This window comes from Atractosteus spatula, chromosome 26 (genome assembly GCF_055471065.1).
Source record: "Atractosteus spatula isolate fAtrSpa1 chromosome 26, fAtrSpa1.hap1, whole genome shotgun sequence".
Lineage (NCBI taxonomy): Eukaryota > Metazoa > Chordata > Actinopteri > Semionotiformes > Lepisosteidae > Atractosteus > Atractosteus spatula.
In genome coordinates, this window is record NC_142731.1 from 4,772,264 (window position 1) to 4,792,546 (window position 20,283).

A 20,283-nucleotide genomic window follows, 5' to 3' on the forward strand; every position below is an offset into this window, starting at 1 on the left:
GAGAAAACGTTTAGCACAACACTCCAGTGAAGCAGTATGGAACTCACAGCCTAGAAAACAACCAACAAAAAAATGTTGGGGGAAAACACATCTGGTCCACATTCTAACCAGTGCCGGGTCAAAGGTCACACCAGTGATGGGTGGCATGTCCAAATCTGGAGGGCACAATGTTTTTTTCTGTCTGTTTCAAGATCAAAAACAAAATATGGTATCAGTCTCAACCTGATGGGCTGAACCTGCTTCTTCGAACTAAATTCAGATGTATGTAAAGCAATTAATACACTAAAAAAATGAAATCCGTTTTAAAAGACACAAGGGCCAGAGGAAAATATACTGTTGATTTCTTATAGTGACCACTCAGATCAGACTAGATTAAATGTGTTAGCAGCCGGCCTTTATTAGTCATAAAAACTGGGACAACCTACAGTAGGTAAGAATTGCCACACGCTGGCAGCAGGATTGTGCTGACTAAGGACAGCATGGGTCACTCAGCTTGCCATGTGTGTTATGTGCAATTTCAGAGCCTATAATTAACAAATGTTTCTGTAGGATCACACCAGGACTGCACTGGCATTGCAGGGGATAGCCGCTGTGGGTTCTGCAGGGCAACAGCTTGTTTATCAAATCTTCTTGACATCTATTATTACATGTAGGGCTTACGATACCAAGCACCTGGGTTTTCCAAAAGGCTTTGGCAAGGAACCCGCGGAGTGACTTCTCGTGAAAATGAAATCCGTGGAGATGATACTCTTATTTTATTTTCTACCCGCTCAGTCGGGAATGTTGTTTTTCAGGACTCTGCAGCAACACTCTCACCCACTCGGGAGAGCCTGACACGTGTGGAGGTGAACCTCTGCGGAGCCGTTCAGCTCCTGACTGGCGTGAGCTCCACAGGTGGGGGAGCTGCTGCTCTGTCTGTATGGCCTTCTAAGCCTGCAGGCTCCCAGTAAGTCATGGCAGTTTTTCCATCCACCCACCCCAGGGTCAAGGGGGGAGCAGGAGCCTATACCAGCAAGCAAAGGGCGCAAGGCATTCTACCCCCTGGACAGGACGCTAGACCAGCACAGTGCGCATGCAGACACACACATGCACACTCTCACACCAGGGCCGATTTTCCCAGATGCCAATTAACCTGCCAGTATGTCTCTGGACTGCAGGAGGAGACTGGAGCCCCAGGAGGAAACATGCAAACACCGGGGGAACATACAAACTCCACTCAGATAACAGCTTAGGTCCATAATCAAACCCAGTGCTGTAAGACAGCACTGCTAACCACTGTGCCACCCTGAGGGAGTTTTTGTTTCTAATAAACGAACCCTGGCTGACTTATCCCACCTGTGCACCACCACTGAGTGAATCCCATTCACGCCCGCTAGCGACATGATCTGGGCTTGAACCCGCAACTTTCGATTCGGAGCGTTCAGCCTGTGCTGGATAATATTCTGGCGTGGGAATGGGAAAGAAAATGGGACGATGTACAGCAGGTGAAATAAAAGGAACAGCAGACTCATTATGCACTCGAGGATGATGTGATCCAGGCCACATCCTGAAGCATTTTTAATCGTAAAATGAGGCCGGGCCTGTGGCGGAAATTCACAAGCTGTAACTTTTGTCAGATTTTTCGAAATCCCTTCGCAATGGAGAAGATAGGACACAAGTCTAAAAGGGTGAAAAGTCAACCATCTTTTTACATACTTTCAAGACCTCATGAAAACTCATCCCACCAATCACTGCCACGGCTGAACACCAGCCCAAATAACATATAACAAGCATTTTAGTGCCGCATCAGCCTTGGATCTAGTAAGTGAAGCTACCAGTTTTATTATCCTAGAAAACAATTCACTGGTGCCAGCCCATGGCGTATAACCAGTACTGTAAAACCAGACCTAACACCCTCAGTTGTAGTTGCGAAAGGACAGGTTTGATTATTTTTTCCAATCCAATATTTTTGTTACATGTTGCTTCTTTAAAACATTTAAAAAAACAACTGCTGACTTTCACATTCTCCCTTCCCTGAGTTCACGGACTTCAGTGCGTTTCTGAAATTCAAGAGTGAATGAGCTTTATATGAGTGACTGCATTAGAACAACTAAAACTAAAACTCTGTCTGGCATTCGAGAACATCAATTAAAGTACTAATATCACGTTTAAGCAATGCGATAGTTTTAGATAGTCCAGAAGAGGACTCTTAAATAATTTGTCCAACATTTACACAATTGCTAGGAATTATTAATTATTAATTATTATATTTTTGGGTTTCATGTTTAATAGTTTTGAGTAGTTTCAACAGCTGTTTCAAAACAGCTGTTTCTTTTACCGTCAAGAAGTTCTATAGGCCTCCTGTTCCCTTGAGTGGCTCTTTACTGCCACCTTGTGTTTGGAGTGGGTAATATCTGCCTTGTGTCTTGATACCAGAGGCTCAAGATTGGATACAGACTTAAAATGTTCAGCTCTGAACTAATGCACAGAGCCTAACCACTTCACAGTCTGATGAAGCCAGTTCAGAGATGAGGCCAGGCCAGAGATTGGTAAAGGCCAGGGGGAAATTTGGCCAGGACACCAGGGTAACACCCCTACTCTTATGAGAAACACTCTGGGATCTGTAATGACCACAGAGAGTCAGGTTTTACATCCCATCCAAAGGAAGGCCTTTTTTAAAGTATAGTGTCCCCATCACTATACTGGATCGTTAGGACCCACACAGACCGCAGGGTGAGTGCCCCCTACTGGTCTCACTAACACCTCTTCCAGCAGCAGCCTTAGTTTTTCCCAGGAGGTTTTCCATCCAGGTACTGGCCAGGCTCCCACCTGCTGGGCTTCAGTGAGCTGCCAGCTGGGAGCTGCAGGGTGATATAACTGCTGGCAATGACCAGTGAAGCCTTTTGCTCTCTGTGTAGGTCACATCCTCTCATGCAGAGGTTAGTGGTTCCGACATACTGCACTTCTAGATGCACAAGACAAGATGCACTTGTCTGGGTTGCACAGATGTACAGTTCTGTTGGTCAGTTGTTTATGTAGTGTTGGTGTACTTAATCAAGTTTCAGATAACTATTATTATAGAGAATGTGTCTTTGGGCAAGTAATTCACCAACCAAAACTGTACCCACCTCCTGTACTCAAACGCTCCTGGTCCGAGTGCTATACTAGGATCTTGGTGAGGTGACATTACATGTGGCCTGTCATTCGCAGACTCTGGCTAGAGTGTCTTGACAGGTTAGAAACTGCTTTCTAAGATTGTCTCAGACGCAACAGAGAACTCACCGAGTCCAGCCTCCAGAACACTGATGGTACGAAAGTCTGCTCTCTTGATAAGAGGGGTATAAGGGTCCCTCTCAGTTTTTTGTTAATTTTCACAGATGACACTGATGACACTATAGTGTAAAAATGTATTTCCTTCAGCTGATATGTAAAATCGAGTTCCTGATTCTCTGTGGTTGTTAGAAATACTGGGGCATTTCTTGAAAAAAGTACGGGTGTTACCCCGGTGTCCTGGCCAAATTTCCCCCTGGCCTTTACCCATCAGGGCCTACTAATAACCCTAATCTCTGAACTGGCTTCATCACTCTGCTCTCCTCCCCACTGAGAGCTGGTGTGTGGGGAGCATACTGGCGCATCATCCAGGTGGGGCTGCACACTGGTGGTGGAGGGGATCCCCATGACCTGTACAGCACTTTCAGTGGAGTGTCCAAAATGGTGCTATAGAAGTGTAAGGCTGATTTATGTATTATTGAGCTGATATATTGCTTGTGCAACAGTCCAAGTCACGAGTGTATCACGGTCTGTCATTTTTAATCAAAATGACATCATAACATTCTATCCATAACCACAATAATATATTTGTATATAAAAAATGCATACAGTAATTTTTTTCTTATCTACCCGGTATACATTCTGTATATGAAGCAAAATGTGTCTTCTTGTATGAAATGTGCCACGGGGATACTTTCAAAGTCCGACTTATTCAAGTTCGAGATGGGTCTTTTTTTTCCCCTTCTTGCAGGCAGCCAGCAAATAAGCTATTCAGGAGCTCCAAACGAGCATGCCTTTGTCATTTTCTCCCTTTAAGTAAGTTTTTTTTTTTAAGTGCGGAAATACAATAGCTCTTTTTCGATTCCCCCCCCCGAGGATCAGTGCGTGATCTGGGACTATAGACGCCGGACACACCCGCCCACAACACGCACTCGCTCGCTCGCCTCATCTCCGGCCGCTGGGTGCAGCGTTTTCAATGCTCCGCCAGCGGCGAGCCCGGCCCTCCTCCTCCTCCTCCTCCGCTGCGCTTCCCGGCTCGGCCCTGCCGCACGGTGCGCCGGCGGGCCTCGCCGTGCTCGCGTCTCCAGAGTCATGTGAGCCGGGGCGCGCAGGCAGGCAGGCAGGCAGGCTGGTAGGGCGACACCTCTGGTGCAGGAAAAGAGCAGGCGGCCCGTACTGGGCTGTGCTGTCCCCGCAGGCCCGGGTGGCACAGCGCTCGGTGACACGGTGCCCTAAACTGCAAGGACTATCGCTTGTGCCCCCCCCTCCATTACCACCTCCACTTGCACTGTATAGGCAGGGAGGTGACAGCTTCTTAACGGCAGGAAAGTGTCATTCTCACACGGCCAGAAATCAGATAACTAGTTAGACGTGATTGGCAACGCCGTGTCTTCAATTTCTGTTAACACATGTGCGGTCATTACAACGGGGGAAAAAACCCAACAAGGTTAGTTCTGTGCATTTTTTTCAACATTCGCCTGTCGTCGTATTCCAGGAATAGGCAGCGTTTTTGTTTTCTGTAATAGCATTAACAATTTCCCGTTAACCTACTGCAGACTATGAGTCATGTAACTTGTGGACGGAAATCGTGGAAAAGGGCATATTCACAAACACGCTGGTGCGTAACGCCTGGCCACCTGGGGTGTTTTAACGTCATGACCATTTAAAAGAAACACATGCATAGAACCTGGGATGTGTCGGCTGTCTTGTCGTGCTACCTGCTCTGAGTGCTCCGAAGTAATAGTTGCTCAGTTTATAAATGTATATCTCCGGCCATTTATTAATTTACCAAAAACAGAAGATTGGTTTCAGTATTGCAGAATATATATTTGTATTTCCCCCCCTGATATCGTGCTCACCCGTAGAATTTAACCCCGATGGAAAGTTTGACGTATAAATATTCATTTTGGGGTAACGTAACACGGTACCGTTATAAAACTGCAGTCCAGGATGACAGAGACCGCATGCATTGCGAAAATAAACTAAAGAAATGTGCAGCGGTTTCCAGTTATTTGGAAACCGGGCTCAGCGCAACGCCCCTCCTCTGGTCCAGCGAAACAGGTCGCTATAGTGTAAGATAATAATAAAGACGTCATTCGCTGCTCCTGCCGGGCTAAGTGCGCAGCTCCTAACTGTAGTACAACAACAATCTCAGCATGGTAGCGGACAACACTGGAATCCGCACATTAACGCATCTGCACAGCTGACTCGAAATCGGCATCGGGCTTGTAACTAAAAGAGCGTCGTTGTTTTGTAGGACAATATTAAGAGGAGGGCCAGAGTTCCCTTCGCAGAGCGTTAGCAGAGTGTACTGCCGATAACAGGTAGGAGACGAATCCTCTGCGCATTTTTTTTCGTTTTGAGCTGTGCGTGTTTTTTTCCGAACTGCGACATTGCCTTGAGTATCTCTTCATGTGCGTTCGCCAACAGCGAGAAACCCTGGCCTCAGAAACGGACATGTTAGCGAGAAAACCGAATAGCAGTCGTGTGAGGATGTTTACTGCTCGCTGGTCCGGTAATCGCGCACGTAAAAAAAAAAATGATGTGACCGATCTGATTCGGCTGGGACTGTAGTACTAACCGAGCTGGCTAAAAAAAAAAAAAATCTTTCGATATGTAAACGACTCGTGTTTGTCGTGGGAGCGTTTTTTTTAAATCCCCGTAGGGAAGGAAAGGCGGTGTTTGGTGCCGTGAATTTGGGCCGTTTTTCAGCTGCGCAGCGTGATGATGCGAAGAAGCTTCTAGCTTTTCCGAAAACGACCAGGAATGTGTAAAAGTGATACGCACTTCTCTGCTGCACCGTTTTCATAATGTTGCTGTGGGAGAGGAGGCACGCCCACTCGCACTCCGCTGTCTTGTATGTGCACAGAGCATGTTTGATTTTTCCGGCCGCGGATCACGGATTCTCTGCCGGCCGTTTCTGTTGTCGATGCGTGTTTTCATTGCTTGTTTTATGTGTTTTTATGTGATTTCTGTCCTCCCCCACCCCGCGCTGCCAGCTAGTCTCCGCACGACTCGATGCGTTTTTCCACAGACCGTCCATAACCAGGATGTGGCGGTAGAGTTTTTAAAAGCCCCGTTTAAATGCAGGCGTGCACAGTACACGCTTGCAGGCGACAGGCGGCAGCAGTTCTGTGCTCAGGGAGGCAAAAAAATGATCAAAGACGAGCAATTCATGCTCGCAGAGGGGCTGCACGTTCGCGGTATGGGCACCCAGCATCGGATTATTTCATTAAACCACCTTCGTGACCACCCGCCAGTGCTATTATCATGTAAACGTTTTGAGAGTTGTTGTTTTTTTAACTTGAAACCTGCTTCAGATACAGGGTGCAGTAATTGACATACATGCATATGAGGGTTAGTCCACCAAACCAGTTTCCAAGGAGGGGGGGCGCCCCCGCACTTCAGCACGTTTGCCCTGTAGACCCCCACTGCTTCGCAAAGGTTGTGGACGCCCTTGTAATAGTATGGTGGTTCTGGTGGATCTCCTGTGCTGGTCCCTGCACTGCTGTCCTGACCGCAGAGAGCTGCTTCCTTTGGGCCAGACTGGAGGAAAGGGCTGGGAACAGTGAAGCAGGTGGGGTGAGGAATCGGGCTGCTCTTCAAGCCCTCAGCTGGCGGTGGAGTGGTGGACAGGTGTCCTGTGTGTCCAGGAGTTGTCAGACAGGCAAAAGCAGTCCGAGGTGAGGTGGGCTGTGCCAAAACCATAGCCCCCACTGGAGCCGGAGAGACACGGGAGGTGACCACAGCCGTCCCTTCTCGCCCTCTCCTGGGTCCGTCTTCCCACTGCTTGATGGGATACAGGAAGGCGGGGAGCCGGAGCCCGTCCCGGCACGCAAATGGCACAGGGCAGGATACACCCCGGCCGGGACGCCAGCGCGGCGGCAGAGCAGACCAGAAAACGCGCGAGAAAACGGGAAGTCTGAATGAGCTGGCGCAAGAAACAGATCGGGGTGCAGTGCGCCCTTCCTGCCAGCGCCCCTCTGGGGTTCGATCCTGGCTTTCCTTTCGACGGCCCTGGCTTCCACATGCCTCCCTGCTGCTCCTGCAGTGACGCTCGGGTTTGCCACCACTGATGCCAATGATACATTGTGCAGTGAAGCCTTGTCAGTCACCCTCCGGTTCCCTATCCGTATTATCTCCAGCTGCAATAATAATAATAGCGTTTTTTTATAGAATCAAACTCGGGATGCTTGAATTTAAAAAAACAACGACAACGCGCCCACCCGCGCAGCACAGGCCTCTGGTGTGTCCCTGGGCCGTCTGGGCCGCGGGGCAGGTGGCCACGTGAGGCTGGCTCTGCAGTCTGTGGTGCTCTCTTGCAGGAGCTATGGAGGAGCCCGCGAGCCCCCAGCCCAGGAAGCCGCCCAGGGGCCTGGTGGAGTGGAAGAGGAGGGTCAAGTCCGAATACATGCGGCTCCGGCAGCTCAAGCGCTTCCGCAAGGCGGAGGAGGTGAAGGTAGGGGCTGAGCGCCGGCGCTCACTACACACGTGCAGGCCCCAGTAATACTCCGCCTCCCTGCAGGGGAGATCTTTGTATTGGAATGTCCCTCATGCTCCTTGAGATGGCTCTACAACCCGCACTTCTAGTCCAGGTTACATACAGTATTTAGCAAAATGCATCCCTGATTTTCTGGCGGTCTGTGTGTAGGTGCGCTCACTGGTGGTCAGGATCGTGGTGTCACCAGTAAAGCCCATGTACATCTAAACATCAGTTTTAGACTGGACATGAGTTGATTAATCTAGTGGTTTATTAATGTTTATTAATGTTAAAAATATTGTTACAAAATGGACATGGCTTATGCTAACTGACCCCAACGGTAGTGTACAGGGTCAGAAAGAGGTTATTTCTGTCAGCCTTAGATTGTGGACTCCTCAAGTGATTTATAATAATAAATCATCATCATCTTCATCATCACGCTTATATTCAGTTTTCTGGACACTCCACTCAAAGCCCTTTGCAGGTAATGGGGATCCCCTCCATCACCACCAGTGTGTACCCCCCACCTGGATGATGCAATGGCAGCCGAAGAGCACCAGTACTCTCCCCACACACCAGCTCTCAGTGGGGAGGAGAACAGAGTGAGGAAGCCAGTTCAGAGATGGGGATTATTACTAGGCCATGACTGGTAAAGGCCAGGGGGGAAATGTGGCCAGGACACCGGGGTAACACCCCTACTCTTTTCTCACAAGAAGTCAGGACATCAGTATAGTGTCCCCATTACTATACTGGGTATTAGGACCCGCATAGACCGCAGGGTGAGTACCCCCTACTGGTCCCACTAACACCTCTTCCAGTAGCAACCTCAGTTTTTCCCAGGAGTTTCCCATGCAGGTACTGGCCAGGCTCACACCTGCTGAGCTCCAGTGGGCTGCCAGCTGTGAGCTGCAGGGCGACATGGCTGCTGGCAATGACCAGTGAAGCCTTTTGCTCTCTGTGTAGGTCACATCCTCTGGTGCAGAGGTTAGTGGTTCTGACACTTCTCACTTTGATTTTATTAAACATGAAAGTCTGTTCTGGGCTTGAAACAAGCCAGGAGGATGAGGTTTTCTTTTTTTTTTAGCTGAAGTGAACACTTCTTTCCCAGTCACAGTTCATGGCCAACCGCAGCAAGATCAAGGAGAAGACCGAATTGCTGAATGACGAGTGGTCGAACCTGAGGATCCAACCCATTCCAATGGCGCCTTCCATGGGATCGCTTACCAGCAAGAAGGTAAAGTCTCCAGATAGGTATGGAGTTATAAAGGCACAGACCGAGCTGTCTTGGACAAGAGCCAGGGTCATGTCACTCACCAGAAGCGACTGAGATTCCTCAGTTGATGGGAGTAAGTACGACAGATGATTGCTAGACAGGGACGTCAGTCAGAGATGTGTCTGCTCCTCCTCCTTTGCTTCTAGTCTCTGTCGGGCTCCGCAGAGCTTGTAGGGTTTAAAAAGCTGTGTAGCTCTGAAGGGTGGGTGGGTCAGAGGAGCTTACTCCCTGGTGTACTGTAATAAAGGCTACAATTCACATTACATCTCGTCTATGTAGAGTCTTTACATCTGTGATTCCTAGAGACTGCTAGACAGCTCTTCACTTATTTATGGTCATTCCTCTCACTCCCTTTCCTGCACCAGATTTGGTCTGCCTATAAATAAAATATTTTTGATTTCCCGTGACCTCCATTTTCTACCTCCTCCGGCACCACAGCATTGCATTCTTCTCTCCAAGGGGGTGGGCTGGAGACTCCCCACCCTGCATCCTTAGACAGGCGTGCAATCGCTTTCCGAGCACCACCGCGTCAAAAAGAGCAGGCCCCGTCTCCCCACGAGCAAGGGAATCGGAATCAGGCTTCAGTCAGTTCATGCTGTGAGGAAATTGTCTCCGTCCCTCCTTGAGTGACAGCTTGATACACGGCGATGTGAAAAAAAACAGGAAGCGCTGGGCAGGAAAAGGAACTTGTGGTGTGTTTAATGTGATAAAACTGCATTCCTTGTCTGTCCTTGCCTGGTGACAGTCTGGTCCTGAGCTTTTAAATGTATAGTTCAGTCCTTGCGGATGAGCTCACCGCCGCCCACAAGAGTCAGATAAGAGCAGAGAGAAACGGTCATGAACGCCCTTGTGTTGTCTGAGGGCGAACCCTGGAAGTCATGGTTGTGCTTTGACATTGACGCCTCGATCTGCACAGCCTAAACGAGCGTCAATCCTATGGAAGTAGAAGATCAGCTGACATGTGAATGCTTTAGAGAGCCCAGGGGAGTGATGTCTCTTAAATTGGCTCCTTGTGCATTATAAACCTTGTTATACACATTTGTATGTTACTTGAAGGTCAGGAGAATAGTATACATCACATGTGACTGTGTATCAGAGAGCGCTGGTGTATGAGCATTTCTTATTTAAGACACTGCTGGGCAGAGACTCGTACAGATATCCCTGCAGTAAACTGATCTTTAATCCAGAGGCAGGCAAGTACTGAGAAAAAACTCAACACTTCCAGTATGTTTCCAGGAGCATCCAGTGGGATCCATCCCAGCCGCTGGCCGGCCTGATCTAACAGCACTGCGCCAGCGCTGCTCGCGCTCTGTGGAGAGGGACTCTGTAATAACACGCCAACTCTAATGTGCTGTTTCAGCAGTGCGTGGTGGAGTCTGCATTCCCCGGGTTCAAGAGTCAGACCGTCGTGATGAGGACTCTGAACACAGTGGCAGGCGTCCCTTTCATGTACTCCTGGTCCCCTCTGCAGCAGAACTTCATGGTAAACGAGTGGTGGCTTTGATACCTTCATTGATTTAACAAGACGGCACTTACAGTTCTAACATTCTCAAAGTGCACGAAAAACTGTGTCAAACCGTGTAGCCAGAAGCCGGTTCCCAGATGGGCATAGATGACAGCACGACCAAAAAAAGGTATTCTTTCAATCTGAGCAACTGAGTTAAAATAACTGTGCATAGCTACGTTTTAGAGGACCTGTTTAAAAATGAATTGCTTATTCGGTGTGGGCTGGGAACCTATTCCCAAAACGGAGTGCACAAGACGGCCCCGAGCACGACACTGACAGTCAGTTGTAGGTCCACAGGGTGACGGGCACAATTCATAGGAGCCTGTCAGACTCTCAGAGAGGCAGGAGGAGACCCACGCAAACAGCAAAGAACCGACGCACTCCTCGCAGGCAGATACTGCTGCGGTAGACAGAGTGGAATCGAACCCAGAGCCCTCGAATCTTACCATTCCGTGAGTGTTAGAAGGATTTGATCTACGAAATGAGAGAACAGAAAAGATTTCAGTTTTTGGATTGAAATGTGCTGTTATAACCTTTTCTTTTCTATGTGTCAGATTCCAAAGTATAATATGAGCGGCGTCGGAGAAGGTTGCTTTTATAAAGAATTCCGTTCATGTTTCACGTTACTTTTTGTAAGGAAGTATTTTCTGAGCAAGAAGTTTTGGGAGAAACTGTTTTGGTGAGGTCATGTGTTTTGTAACATAGTAACTTTCCACAAACTACCCCACTGAATCCGAGTTCTGTAAATGTGCTCGTAAACCGAAAGGCTGAAAGTGTGACATGTCTTTCTCAGCTGCACTCGGCTCTAGCAGCCCGACGTGCGCATCTGTTGATTTATGCAGCCGAGCATTTTTGTACAAGTTCCAGGAAGCCTGTTCCCAGTGCAGTTTGTCATGACACTCCGCTGATGAGTCAGGGCATTGTTACTTTTTCTGCGAGCTTGAAGTTGTGAAATGTCTGTGCTCAGGGGCTTGGTTAACTGCGTCAGGGCTTCTTCTTGCAGGTGGAGGATGAAACGTTTCTGCACAACATTCCCTACATGGGGGATGAGGTGCTTGAGCAAGATGAGGCCTTTCTGGAAGAGCTGATAGACAACTACGACGGTGTCCATGGGGACAAAGGTAATGCTGAACCTCCATGGTCCCTAGCACTACAGGGTAGGGGTGACGACCTCAATGCTAGGGGCACCTGGGTAAGGTGATCACGTGACTCCTGGGGGTACATGGTAGGGGTGATCATGTGACCCCCTCTGGAGGTGCCCAATAAGGGTGATCACATGACTCTTGGGGGTGCACATTACGGATGGCCGCTGGACTCCCTCGGGTACTGCATAAAGGTGATTGCATGACTTCATTTTCATCAGGACCTGTAGAATCAAGATGGAACTTTTAAAACAGAATGGAAACTATATTAGCTTGCAACTTGGAACATTGTTCTCTTTTTCAAAATAGAACAAACGCTGAAATGAACGAGCCCAAAGTGTGGAGGTTTACACACACCACACCACACACTTCGTTTATCCATGCTGCCATATTCCACAAAATGTCTTTCAAATATTTTAAATTTTTAGTATTTACTGTACATGGTGCACCTTTGCTAAATCGGGTACTGGATCTGAATTATTTCGGAGAGAATTAAGAAGAGAAAATGTTCAGAAAGTATATTTTTATTTTAAATCTTCATGTTTATTGTTTATCTTGTTGCTCTGCTGTGTTTTTGCAGTTACTGATATGATAACATGTTTAGCTTGTGTTATTAATAAATCATATACAAATCCTATTTTACAAAGACTGAGCAAATCAGTAACATTAATCTGTCTGCTCAGTGACAGGAAGAGTGAACAGCAAATGAGAGTAAATAGCGATTATGGAGCACAACCATTAAGCACCAGTATTCATTTCAGAAAAAGCCTAATACTTAATTTAAACATTAATTTCTTTCCATTTCCATTTTCCACGAAAAATTTGACAGTCCTTTAGTGTCTCAAAGTGCCGCAGTGAATACAGACTCGTGTAGTTGCCCTATAACCAGTGGCTCCAACATCCAGGATTTGGGTCTTCCACAAAAAGCTTTTGTCTGTATTCCAGAGTAAAGAGATTTATGGCTCATTTTAATTTTTTAGGGGAGGTATATTACATTTAATACTGTTTGTTTGTTAAGAACGCTGGCAGCGAGGGTCTGTGTACTTTCAGAAGAATGTCTCCAGTTCTTCGTCGGTTCACACGTGGCTTGCTGGTGATTATATGAAAGAGTGCTTTGTCTGCCTGCAGAGGAAAGCTTTGTTAAATTATTCCTGGTCTGTTGTAGAGAGTGGAGGTGGGGGGAAACTGGGCTCAAACCTGGGCTCAGTGATAGAACTTTTCAACTTTTCATTCAGTTTCTCCTTGCCCCCTTTCTTCTGTCTGGGGGTTCTGTCTTCCTGTTTGCAAGAGGGGGGCTTCATTAACGATGAGATCTTCAAGGATCTGGTGGAGGCCCTGAGCCAGTACTCGGATCAAGAGGAGGAGGACGGAGAGGAAGGGGAGGAGGAGGAGGAGGAGGAAGAGGAGGAGGAGGCAGAGGAGGTGAAGAGCCTTGGGGAGGGGGATGAAGATACCAACGTGGAGGCTCTTGCCTTCTTCAGGAGGAAGAGGAGGAGCATGACTGAGGGTAGGGGCTCTGGAGCTCGCTGCAGGCCCGCTGTCTCCTGCCCAGTCCACACTTCCCAGTCCCGCCTGCTGGACTGGGACCTCTCAACCTCACTCTCCATGAAACCGCAGCAGAGTATCAAGCACAGAAAGTGTGTACAGCACTGTGGCTCTGTGTGCAATGCAGGGCCTTATGTAGATGGTCATGGTGTAGGTTGTCATTTATGCACTTCCACAGAAAGACTGGAAAACCTGGATGATTCTAGTGCTGGGGGAGGTGTGCATTATAATATGACAAGGTGCAGAATGCAATGCAGTGTTTCAGTATGTAGTGTTACTTATCGATTATTATTTATTATTACCAATATCATTATTTTTGGAAATGTCGGCAAATAAACTGGAGAATGAAACATTTTGGGGTATGTAATGAGGTTTCACATAGTATCCGTAAGGAAAATTGCCACATCAAAGCACTCCATGTTTGCCTTGGACTGGCCCATGCACATTCCTTGTGAGAACCTGTTTGTACACGAGGCTGATACACCCAGTCATACTTCAGGTCTTTATGACCTTCATTCAGAAATCTGCCAGAACAATTCTGGGAGCTGTAGAGTTTTTACTGCAAAGTCCCTGCCTACGGTTTCATGATCGGGCCAATGAAGTAGGCCTGCAGTAGGCTTGTTTGCGTTAACGGGATTCCTGCATAACTAGGTGCCGACATTCTGTTCCCATCACACTGGCTAGCACGGACACGCTCTCAGTAGGGATTGGGAAGAAAATCTGGGAGCTTCTGCTAGAGCACACACTTCCATTGTAAGTGCTGGCCAAAACGCTAATCAAAGATGAGCTGGAAACCTCCACAGCTGTCAGCGGCTCAGCTGCTCAGCAGTTAAGTGGTCGGTTACGTTGTACAGAAGGAGCTTGTTAACCCTTCACAGGGGTCCAAGACACATTGATAAAGCACTTGTTGTACCTTTGCAATGTCTGTGTGCCTGGCAAAAAATAAAAAACAGTTGTTGGAAACACATGGAACCAGGCCTTAGCAGGTATGAAATAAAACGTTCTTCTGCTTCTTTAAGCATAACATCGTACTGAAGCTGTTTATGCTGGATATTCCTGACTTAATGCGCATTTCCTCTTATTTTCCAGGGAACGATCCAGCAGATAAGAAGATTCCCCATGACAAGATTTTCAAAGCTATAGCTTCGATGTTTCCCTACAAAGGCACTACAGAGGAGCTGAAGGAAAAGTAAGGAGCTACTTGCTTATTTTATGGTTGATTCTGGTTATTTAGCTGATGCCTTTGTCCCAGGTAATTGGCATTTAAACTCAGTTACATAATTCAAAATGATGGCAAACAAAAGACAGAAGTATAATGTTATGGTTATGGTGGCCTAACAGAAGAGTTAAAAATGCAATATGATATGTAATAAATTGTAAGACAAAACAATACAAGATACAGCGATTACTGCGAATGAGGTGAGGTGTTTCAATGCCCTTGAACAGCAGGCACACTGTGGAGTTACGAATTAAAGCTGTGTCATGATAACGGATTAGGGGTTCCAGGAATGGGGGACAGCTTTTGGTATCTATGGGCGCAGTCCTGAGCAGGTGTGTTTTCGGGAGACTTTGGAAGCTGGTCAGAGGCAGTGCAGTGTTGATGTGTCTTAGGTATCCGGTTCCGCCACAGGGGAGAGAGGGAGGAGAACAAGCAGCTCAAGAGGCAGGAGGGTGAAGAGAGGGAACAGCCAGCAGAAGAGGAGCAGAGAGGACGAGAGTAAGGAGGATTGGAGAGAGGAGGGGGCAGAGAGATGAAGGGAGCAGTAGGTAAGGAACTAGGTATGAACAGAGTTGGGTAGCTGGTTAAGAATGAGAAGAAGTGGAGTTGTGTGGAAGAGGAATTTATCATTCCTTATGTTTTGTTTCTGCAACAGTACAGACAGACGTTCTCTCGATGTTGTTTAAAGCACAGCGCAGGTAGTTTTCCCAGGGGGTTAAGGGCAGTCTTTATAGCTGCAGAAATTTCTGAAGTCTGTATCCAGTGGACAGTGAACTGAATCTTTTTTAGTCTTGGCCAGACGGGACTTCAAGGCATGGATAAAGTCAGCCCAGTGGACTTCTTCAGATTCAACAGTGACGCACTGAGTCAATGAAGACACAAGTGGAAGCTGTGGGGGAGTGTGTTTATAACTAAGAACAGGCGGCACTTACTTGGACGAAGTGTTGTGGGTGTCTGGATCAAGCTACCCAGCCATGTTGTTGATGCCGATATCCTGGCTTCTTTCAAAAAATAACAAGATGAGATCCTTGGATTAATTAGCTGCTTTTAAGCCATATTTTGCCTGGTGGGCCGAACAGCCTTCTTTCATTTCCAACCCTTTTCATATTCTCAACTGGACATTTCTCACCAGTTCTGTACTTAACCCACCAACCAACCCTGCCCCCTGTCCTCCCGCAGGTACAAGGACTTGCTGGAGCCCCCCAGCCCTGTCAAGCTGCCCCCTCAGTGCACCCCCAACATGGACGGGCCGTGTGCCAAGTCTGTGCAGCGCGAGCAGTCCCTCCACTCCTTCCACACGCTCTTCTGCCGGCGCTGCTTCAAATACGACTGTTTCCTGCACCGTAAGGTCACAGGGCAGCTCCTTCGCCCCCTGTCAGCCCTCCCCTGCTCCCCCCCGTTTCCGACTCTCTCTCTCGCTCGCTCTCCTACCCGTCCAAGCATCCCGACGACTCTCCACAAGCGTGTTATTATGTAGCTCTTTAAATCACTTTTTCCTTCATCTGTAGCTTTCCATGCCACTCCCAACGCGTACAAGAGGAAGAATAAAGAGATTCGCATAGAGACAGAGCCCTGTGGACTGGAATGCTTTCTTCTGCTGGTGAGGCCTCTGTACTGTGCTGAATATGAGAAAAGATTGGTTTTGGAAATGCTCTGCTCACAAAAACCCACTGGTATAAAATCAAAGACTGATGTCCTTAACGCACACCAGGCTTTGTATTAGATCTTATTTTTGGGGTTCCAGAGATTGGAGCTCTACCCATGCGATCCCTTCCAAGGCTTACTTGTCAAGGTATTAACTTCAAGATAATAAGGCATTACTGCTGTTGAGTGAGACTATCCCAGCAGTGATAAATTAATTTAGTCAAAAGTCTATGCTCATCAAAAGTACTTTATTTTTGTCCCACTCCCAAAACCTGTTGTGATTTTAGTGCTTAACTCCCTTTGTGGAATGGCCACAGTATCAGTGAGGGACTGCTTCAACAGGACTGTCTAACCCCATGTTGGTGCGGTGGCTCTGTGGCTACGGATCTGCGCCTGTGGCTGGAAGGCTGCTGGTTCGTATCCCGCGGCCGGCAGAGGAACGTTGGGTCCCTGAGCAAGGCCCTTAACCCCAGCTGCTCCAGGGGCGCCATATAAATGGCTGATCCTGCGCTCTGACCCCAAGCTGTCTGTGTGTCTCCTGGAGAGCAAGCTGGGGTGTGCAAAAAGACAAATTCCCAATACAAGAAATTGTATATGGCCAATAAAGTGATCTTTAAATCTTTTTTTACCCCTGACCTCTGGCCTCGCTCTCTTCCTGTCCTGCAGAAAGGGGCGAAGGAGTTTGCTGACCTGAACATGCTGAGGTCTCACCGCTCACGGCGACGGCGCCGCCACCCCCGGGTGCCCAGCTCCAGCTGTCCAAGCTCGTCCACCTCGTCTTACTCTGCAGGAGAGAGCAAGGAGGGGGACAGTGACCACGAGACCACCAGCTCCTCAGGTACGCTCGGGAGTGTGCTGCAGCCTTAACATTCCACATTAATAACAGCTCAGAGACCTTGTATAGAGCGTATTAAATTGTGTAGTCTTAATATAGAGAGCAGCTGGACAGTGAGATCTTTACTGTCCATCCGTAGCCAGGATCTTGGATAATGTCTGTGAGATGGCACATCCTAGAATTCCTGTACGCTCCTACAGCACAGGTTTGTAATCTGTGGTCCAAAGGAAGCTTTCCTCCTGTTTCTCCACCCACATTTCCAGATGCACCCACGCTTTCCTTTCAGAATAGTCCGTGTTTCTAATTACGTGTGTTCTTTCCAAGTCCTGCTCAAGCCCAGCCTTGTTCAGCCTCTGCGCTGTAAGAAATTACTGCCTTTAAGAGGACAGAGGTGATGAATTGCCTATGAACTCCGAGTGTAACACCACAGTAACTCAGCCCACATGTAAACTTTTCATATTGGTCTGCTCTCAAGCCTATTGGGTGGAAAGTAATTTAATACCCTGAAGGGGATTTCCTAACATTATCCTCTTAAAACACGTTTTAACATGCAGCAGGTATCAAGGTAACACAATGAGGAACTTGTTTAAATTTTAGAAATCCCAAGGTGACATACTGCACATTTTTCTTCATTTTCAGTGTGCATGTTATTTTTTTGTATTCGTAACTCATACTGGGAAAGGCGCTTCCTACTAAGTTTAGCAAAACGTGACAGCACGCTTTTTCAGGCAAATTTCTTTTGTGCCAAAGTGGTCCGTGTTAAATAACCTAGAATGCGATGCTTCATACTTTGGCACCATCACATGCAGGTAAGAGTCTGTTTTGCCACAAATCTGCTGCCTGTCTGATGATTGGCATGCAGTCCTCTTGATGAAAGCAGGTTCTGACAGCAATCTCTGTGTCCTATCAACAAGTGGTTGACTAGTTTTGCTCTGTGTGAACTGACATCTAACTAGTTACAGTGTGTTTTGGTGGTGGTGGTGGTGGGGTTGGAAATCCCTGGAACGTAGCATGTGCCTCACCTTATGAGCAGCTACTAAAGATAAGCCCAACACATCTTGCAGCTTTGCTGTATCTGTGTACCATATTGTTTCCAGTACATTATAAGCTGCCTTGCTATAACTTTTTTGCTAGTAAAGCCCATTTGTCTGCACTTTGTCCTTTAATCATTCAGCACACGAATGTGTTAAGTTTTTATCTGGGGTCTTCATTCATGTCTGACACTCAGTTCTGTGCGATCTTCTCTTACGGCATCCACAGAAGGTTCTTCACACACCTCTGCTTTCAGCCTGCATACGTAAGGTAGTCACGGTCATTGATTAATGCGATAGAAAGTCCATGGAGAAGATCTTCATTTGTTTTGGTGCATAAATAGGTTTTTTAAGATCCTGATTAGATCCAGCGATCTTAATTTTGTCTTACGCAACAAGCAGACAGGCTGGGGGTTTGTTGTTCAAACCCCCACACCCGCCGGCAGAAATAAAAGACATTTTAGAGTGCAGTCGGTGTAATGTGTCAACAAGAAGCCCCTAATGATGTGATAGAGAAGGGCCCCCCACACAGACCGGGCTTCGTACACAGAGCAAAGGGCAGACGTGCGTCTTGAAGGAAGACTTCTTCATGACAAAAACAGATGCAGGCCGAAACCACTGACATTGTGCAAGAGGGTTTAACAGCTGCCTGTGCAGGAGGCTGAGTGACAGGCTGTGGCTGCAGCTCTGCTGTTGACGAGTCGCCAAGCAGCGCTGGGTTTTAGTTTCTTGGCACAAGAAGGGAATGGAAAGATCAAGCCGCCTGTTTCTCTCTTTCCCGATGAACTCCTGTGTGGCTGCGTTCTTTTTTTTTTTCGTCGTTGTTTGTTTTTTTTCCTCTTTCTTATCTTTAAAAAGACGGGTGGTGATGTGCTTGACTTACGACATCAGTTGTTTTGGACAGCACGAACGCTTTCGCAGAATTCCTCTGTGCTCCTCAGAAAAAATAATACACAGATCCCTTAATAACAAAAACAAAACGCCGAGTGGTTTCCTGTGGTCTTGCACGCTTGGATGCCTTTTACTGGGGGAGGTGGGATGGGTGGGAGGGGGGGGTGGATATTATTTTAACCGTGTTTGGCTCCATGGGAAAGCCCAGCAGGAGAATCTCCTCTCTCTTGCCTTGCTGTGTTGCCAGCACCAACTTTCTCATTAGAATGCATTCCTCTGGATGACAAACAGCTTTGAAAGTACGTAATAACCATCACAATTAATTTGCCCAGACGGTGATTTTTATTAATGGTGTTTTTCTGTGTTTGCACTTGGGGCGCAGCTGTGGAAACAAGTGGCAAAGGTTCGAAGTTCACACTGTGAAGGCATTTCCCCCCTGATTGGAACCCCTGCAGCTGTTAGCACATCTGGCCATTGCCTTGGCTTACTAACTGGAATACTCCTTTGGCCCTCATTGTAGAAGCAGGAGTCAAATAGGCCTAATGTACAGGGCATGTATTCAGTGAATTACTGTGCTGTTGTGAACTTTGTCTCTGTGCTATTCTGATAGAATGTGTTTTTATAAAAATGTAAACGGGCTATTATTTTGTGTTCTGTGCCTGCTTAATTCGGAATCGCCGTTTATTCGTGATGTCGGCTCAGCGCTGCAAACTTTGCACTGCATGGTGAGAACGAGGACCCACCCCTGTGGTGCTCCCACCTGCCCCCTGCGGGGGTCCAGTATACTCAGGAGGTGCTGTTGAGCAGCAGGTGGAGGAAACCATAACCTATTCCAGTTCTTTCGCTCCCTGGTAGCACCAGGCCAGGTGTGCACCATCACTTAGGGAAACCTAGATACAGTCAGCCCGTGAGACAGTGGGGTCTCTGCCAGCAGCTCTATCACCCTGCAGCTCCCAGCCGGCAGCCCTCTGAAGCTCAGCAGGTGTGAGCCTGGCCAGTACCTGGATGGGAGACCTCCTGGGAAAGCTGGGGCTGCTGCTGGAAGAGGTGTTAGTGGGGCCAGTAGGTGGCGCTCACCCCGTGGTCTGTGTGGGTCCTAATGCCCCAGTGTAGTGATGAGGACACTATACTGTAAAAAATGCTGTCCTTTGGATGAGACATAAAACCGAGGTCCTGACTCTCTGTGGTCATTAAAAATCTCAGGGTGTTTCTTGAAAAGAGCAGAGGTGTTACTCTGGTGTCCTGGCCAAATTTCACCCTGGCCTTTACCAGTCATGGCCTCCTAATAACCCCCATCTCTGAACTGGCTTCATCACTCTGCTCTCCTCCCCACTGAGCTGGTGTGTGGGGAGCGTACTGGTGTACTATGGCTGCCATCACATCATCCAGGTGGGGCTACACACTGGTGGTGGAGAGGAGCCCCCTGGAGTTCAGAAGAACTCTATATAAGTCTAAGAAATATTACTA

At 47.7% G+C, this 20,283-nt stretch overlaps 1 protein-coding gene across 5 annotated transcripts in view; it reads left to right on the forward strand.

The window, feature by feature from the left end:
* Positions 1-4,484: 4,484 nt before the first annotated feature.
* Positions 4,485-20,283, forward strand: part of ezh1 (enhancer of zeste 1 polycomb repressive complex 2 subunit) — a 33,689-nt gene continuing 17,890 nt past the window's right edge. The window contains exons 1-11 of one of the 5 annotated variants that reach the window (XM_088906019.1): positions 4,485-4,696; positions 5,507-5,573; positions 7,575-7,708; positions 8,838-8,963; positions 10,363-10,485; positions 11,513-11,630; positions 12,940-13,158; positions 14,286-14,385; positions 15,595-15,758; positions 15,924-16,015; positions 16,726-16,897. In XM_088906019.1, coding sequence (XP_088762145.1) covers positions 7,580-7,708; positions 8,838-8,963; positions 10,363-10,485; positions 11,513-11,630; positions 12,940-13,158; positions 14,286-14,385; positions 15,595-15,758; positions 15,924-16,015; positions 16,726-16,897 — 1,243 coding nt within the window. In that variant the 5' untranslated portion in view covers positions 4,485-4,696; positions 5,507-5,573; positions 7,575-7,579. Of the gene's footprint in view, positions 4,697-5,359; positions 5,574-7,574; positions 7,709-8,837; positions 8,964-10,362; positions 10,486-11,512; positions 11,631-12,939; positions 13,159-14,285; positions 14,386-15,594; positions 15,759-15,923; positions 16,016-16,725; positions 16,898-20,283 lie in introns of those variants that run through there. The other 4 variants (XM_088906020.1, XM_088906018.1, XM_088906021.1 and 1 more) reach the window with 4 other exon arrangements.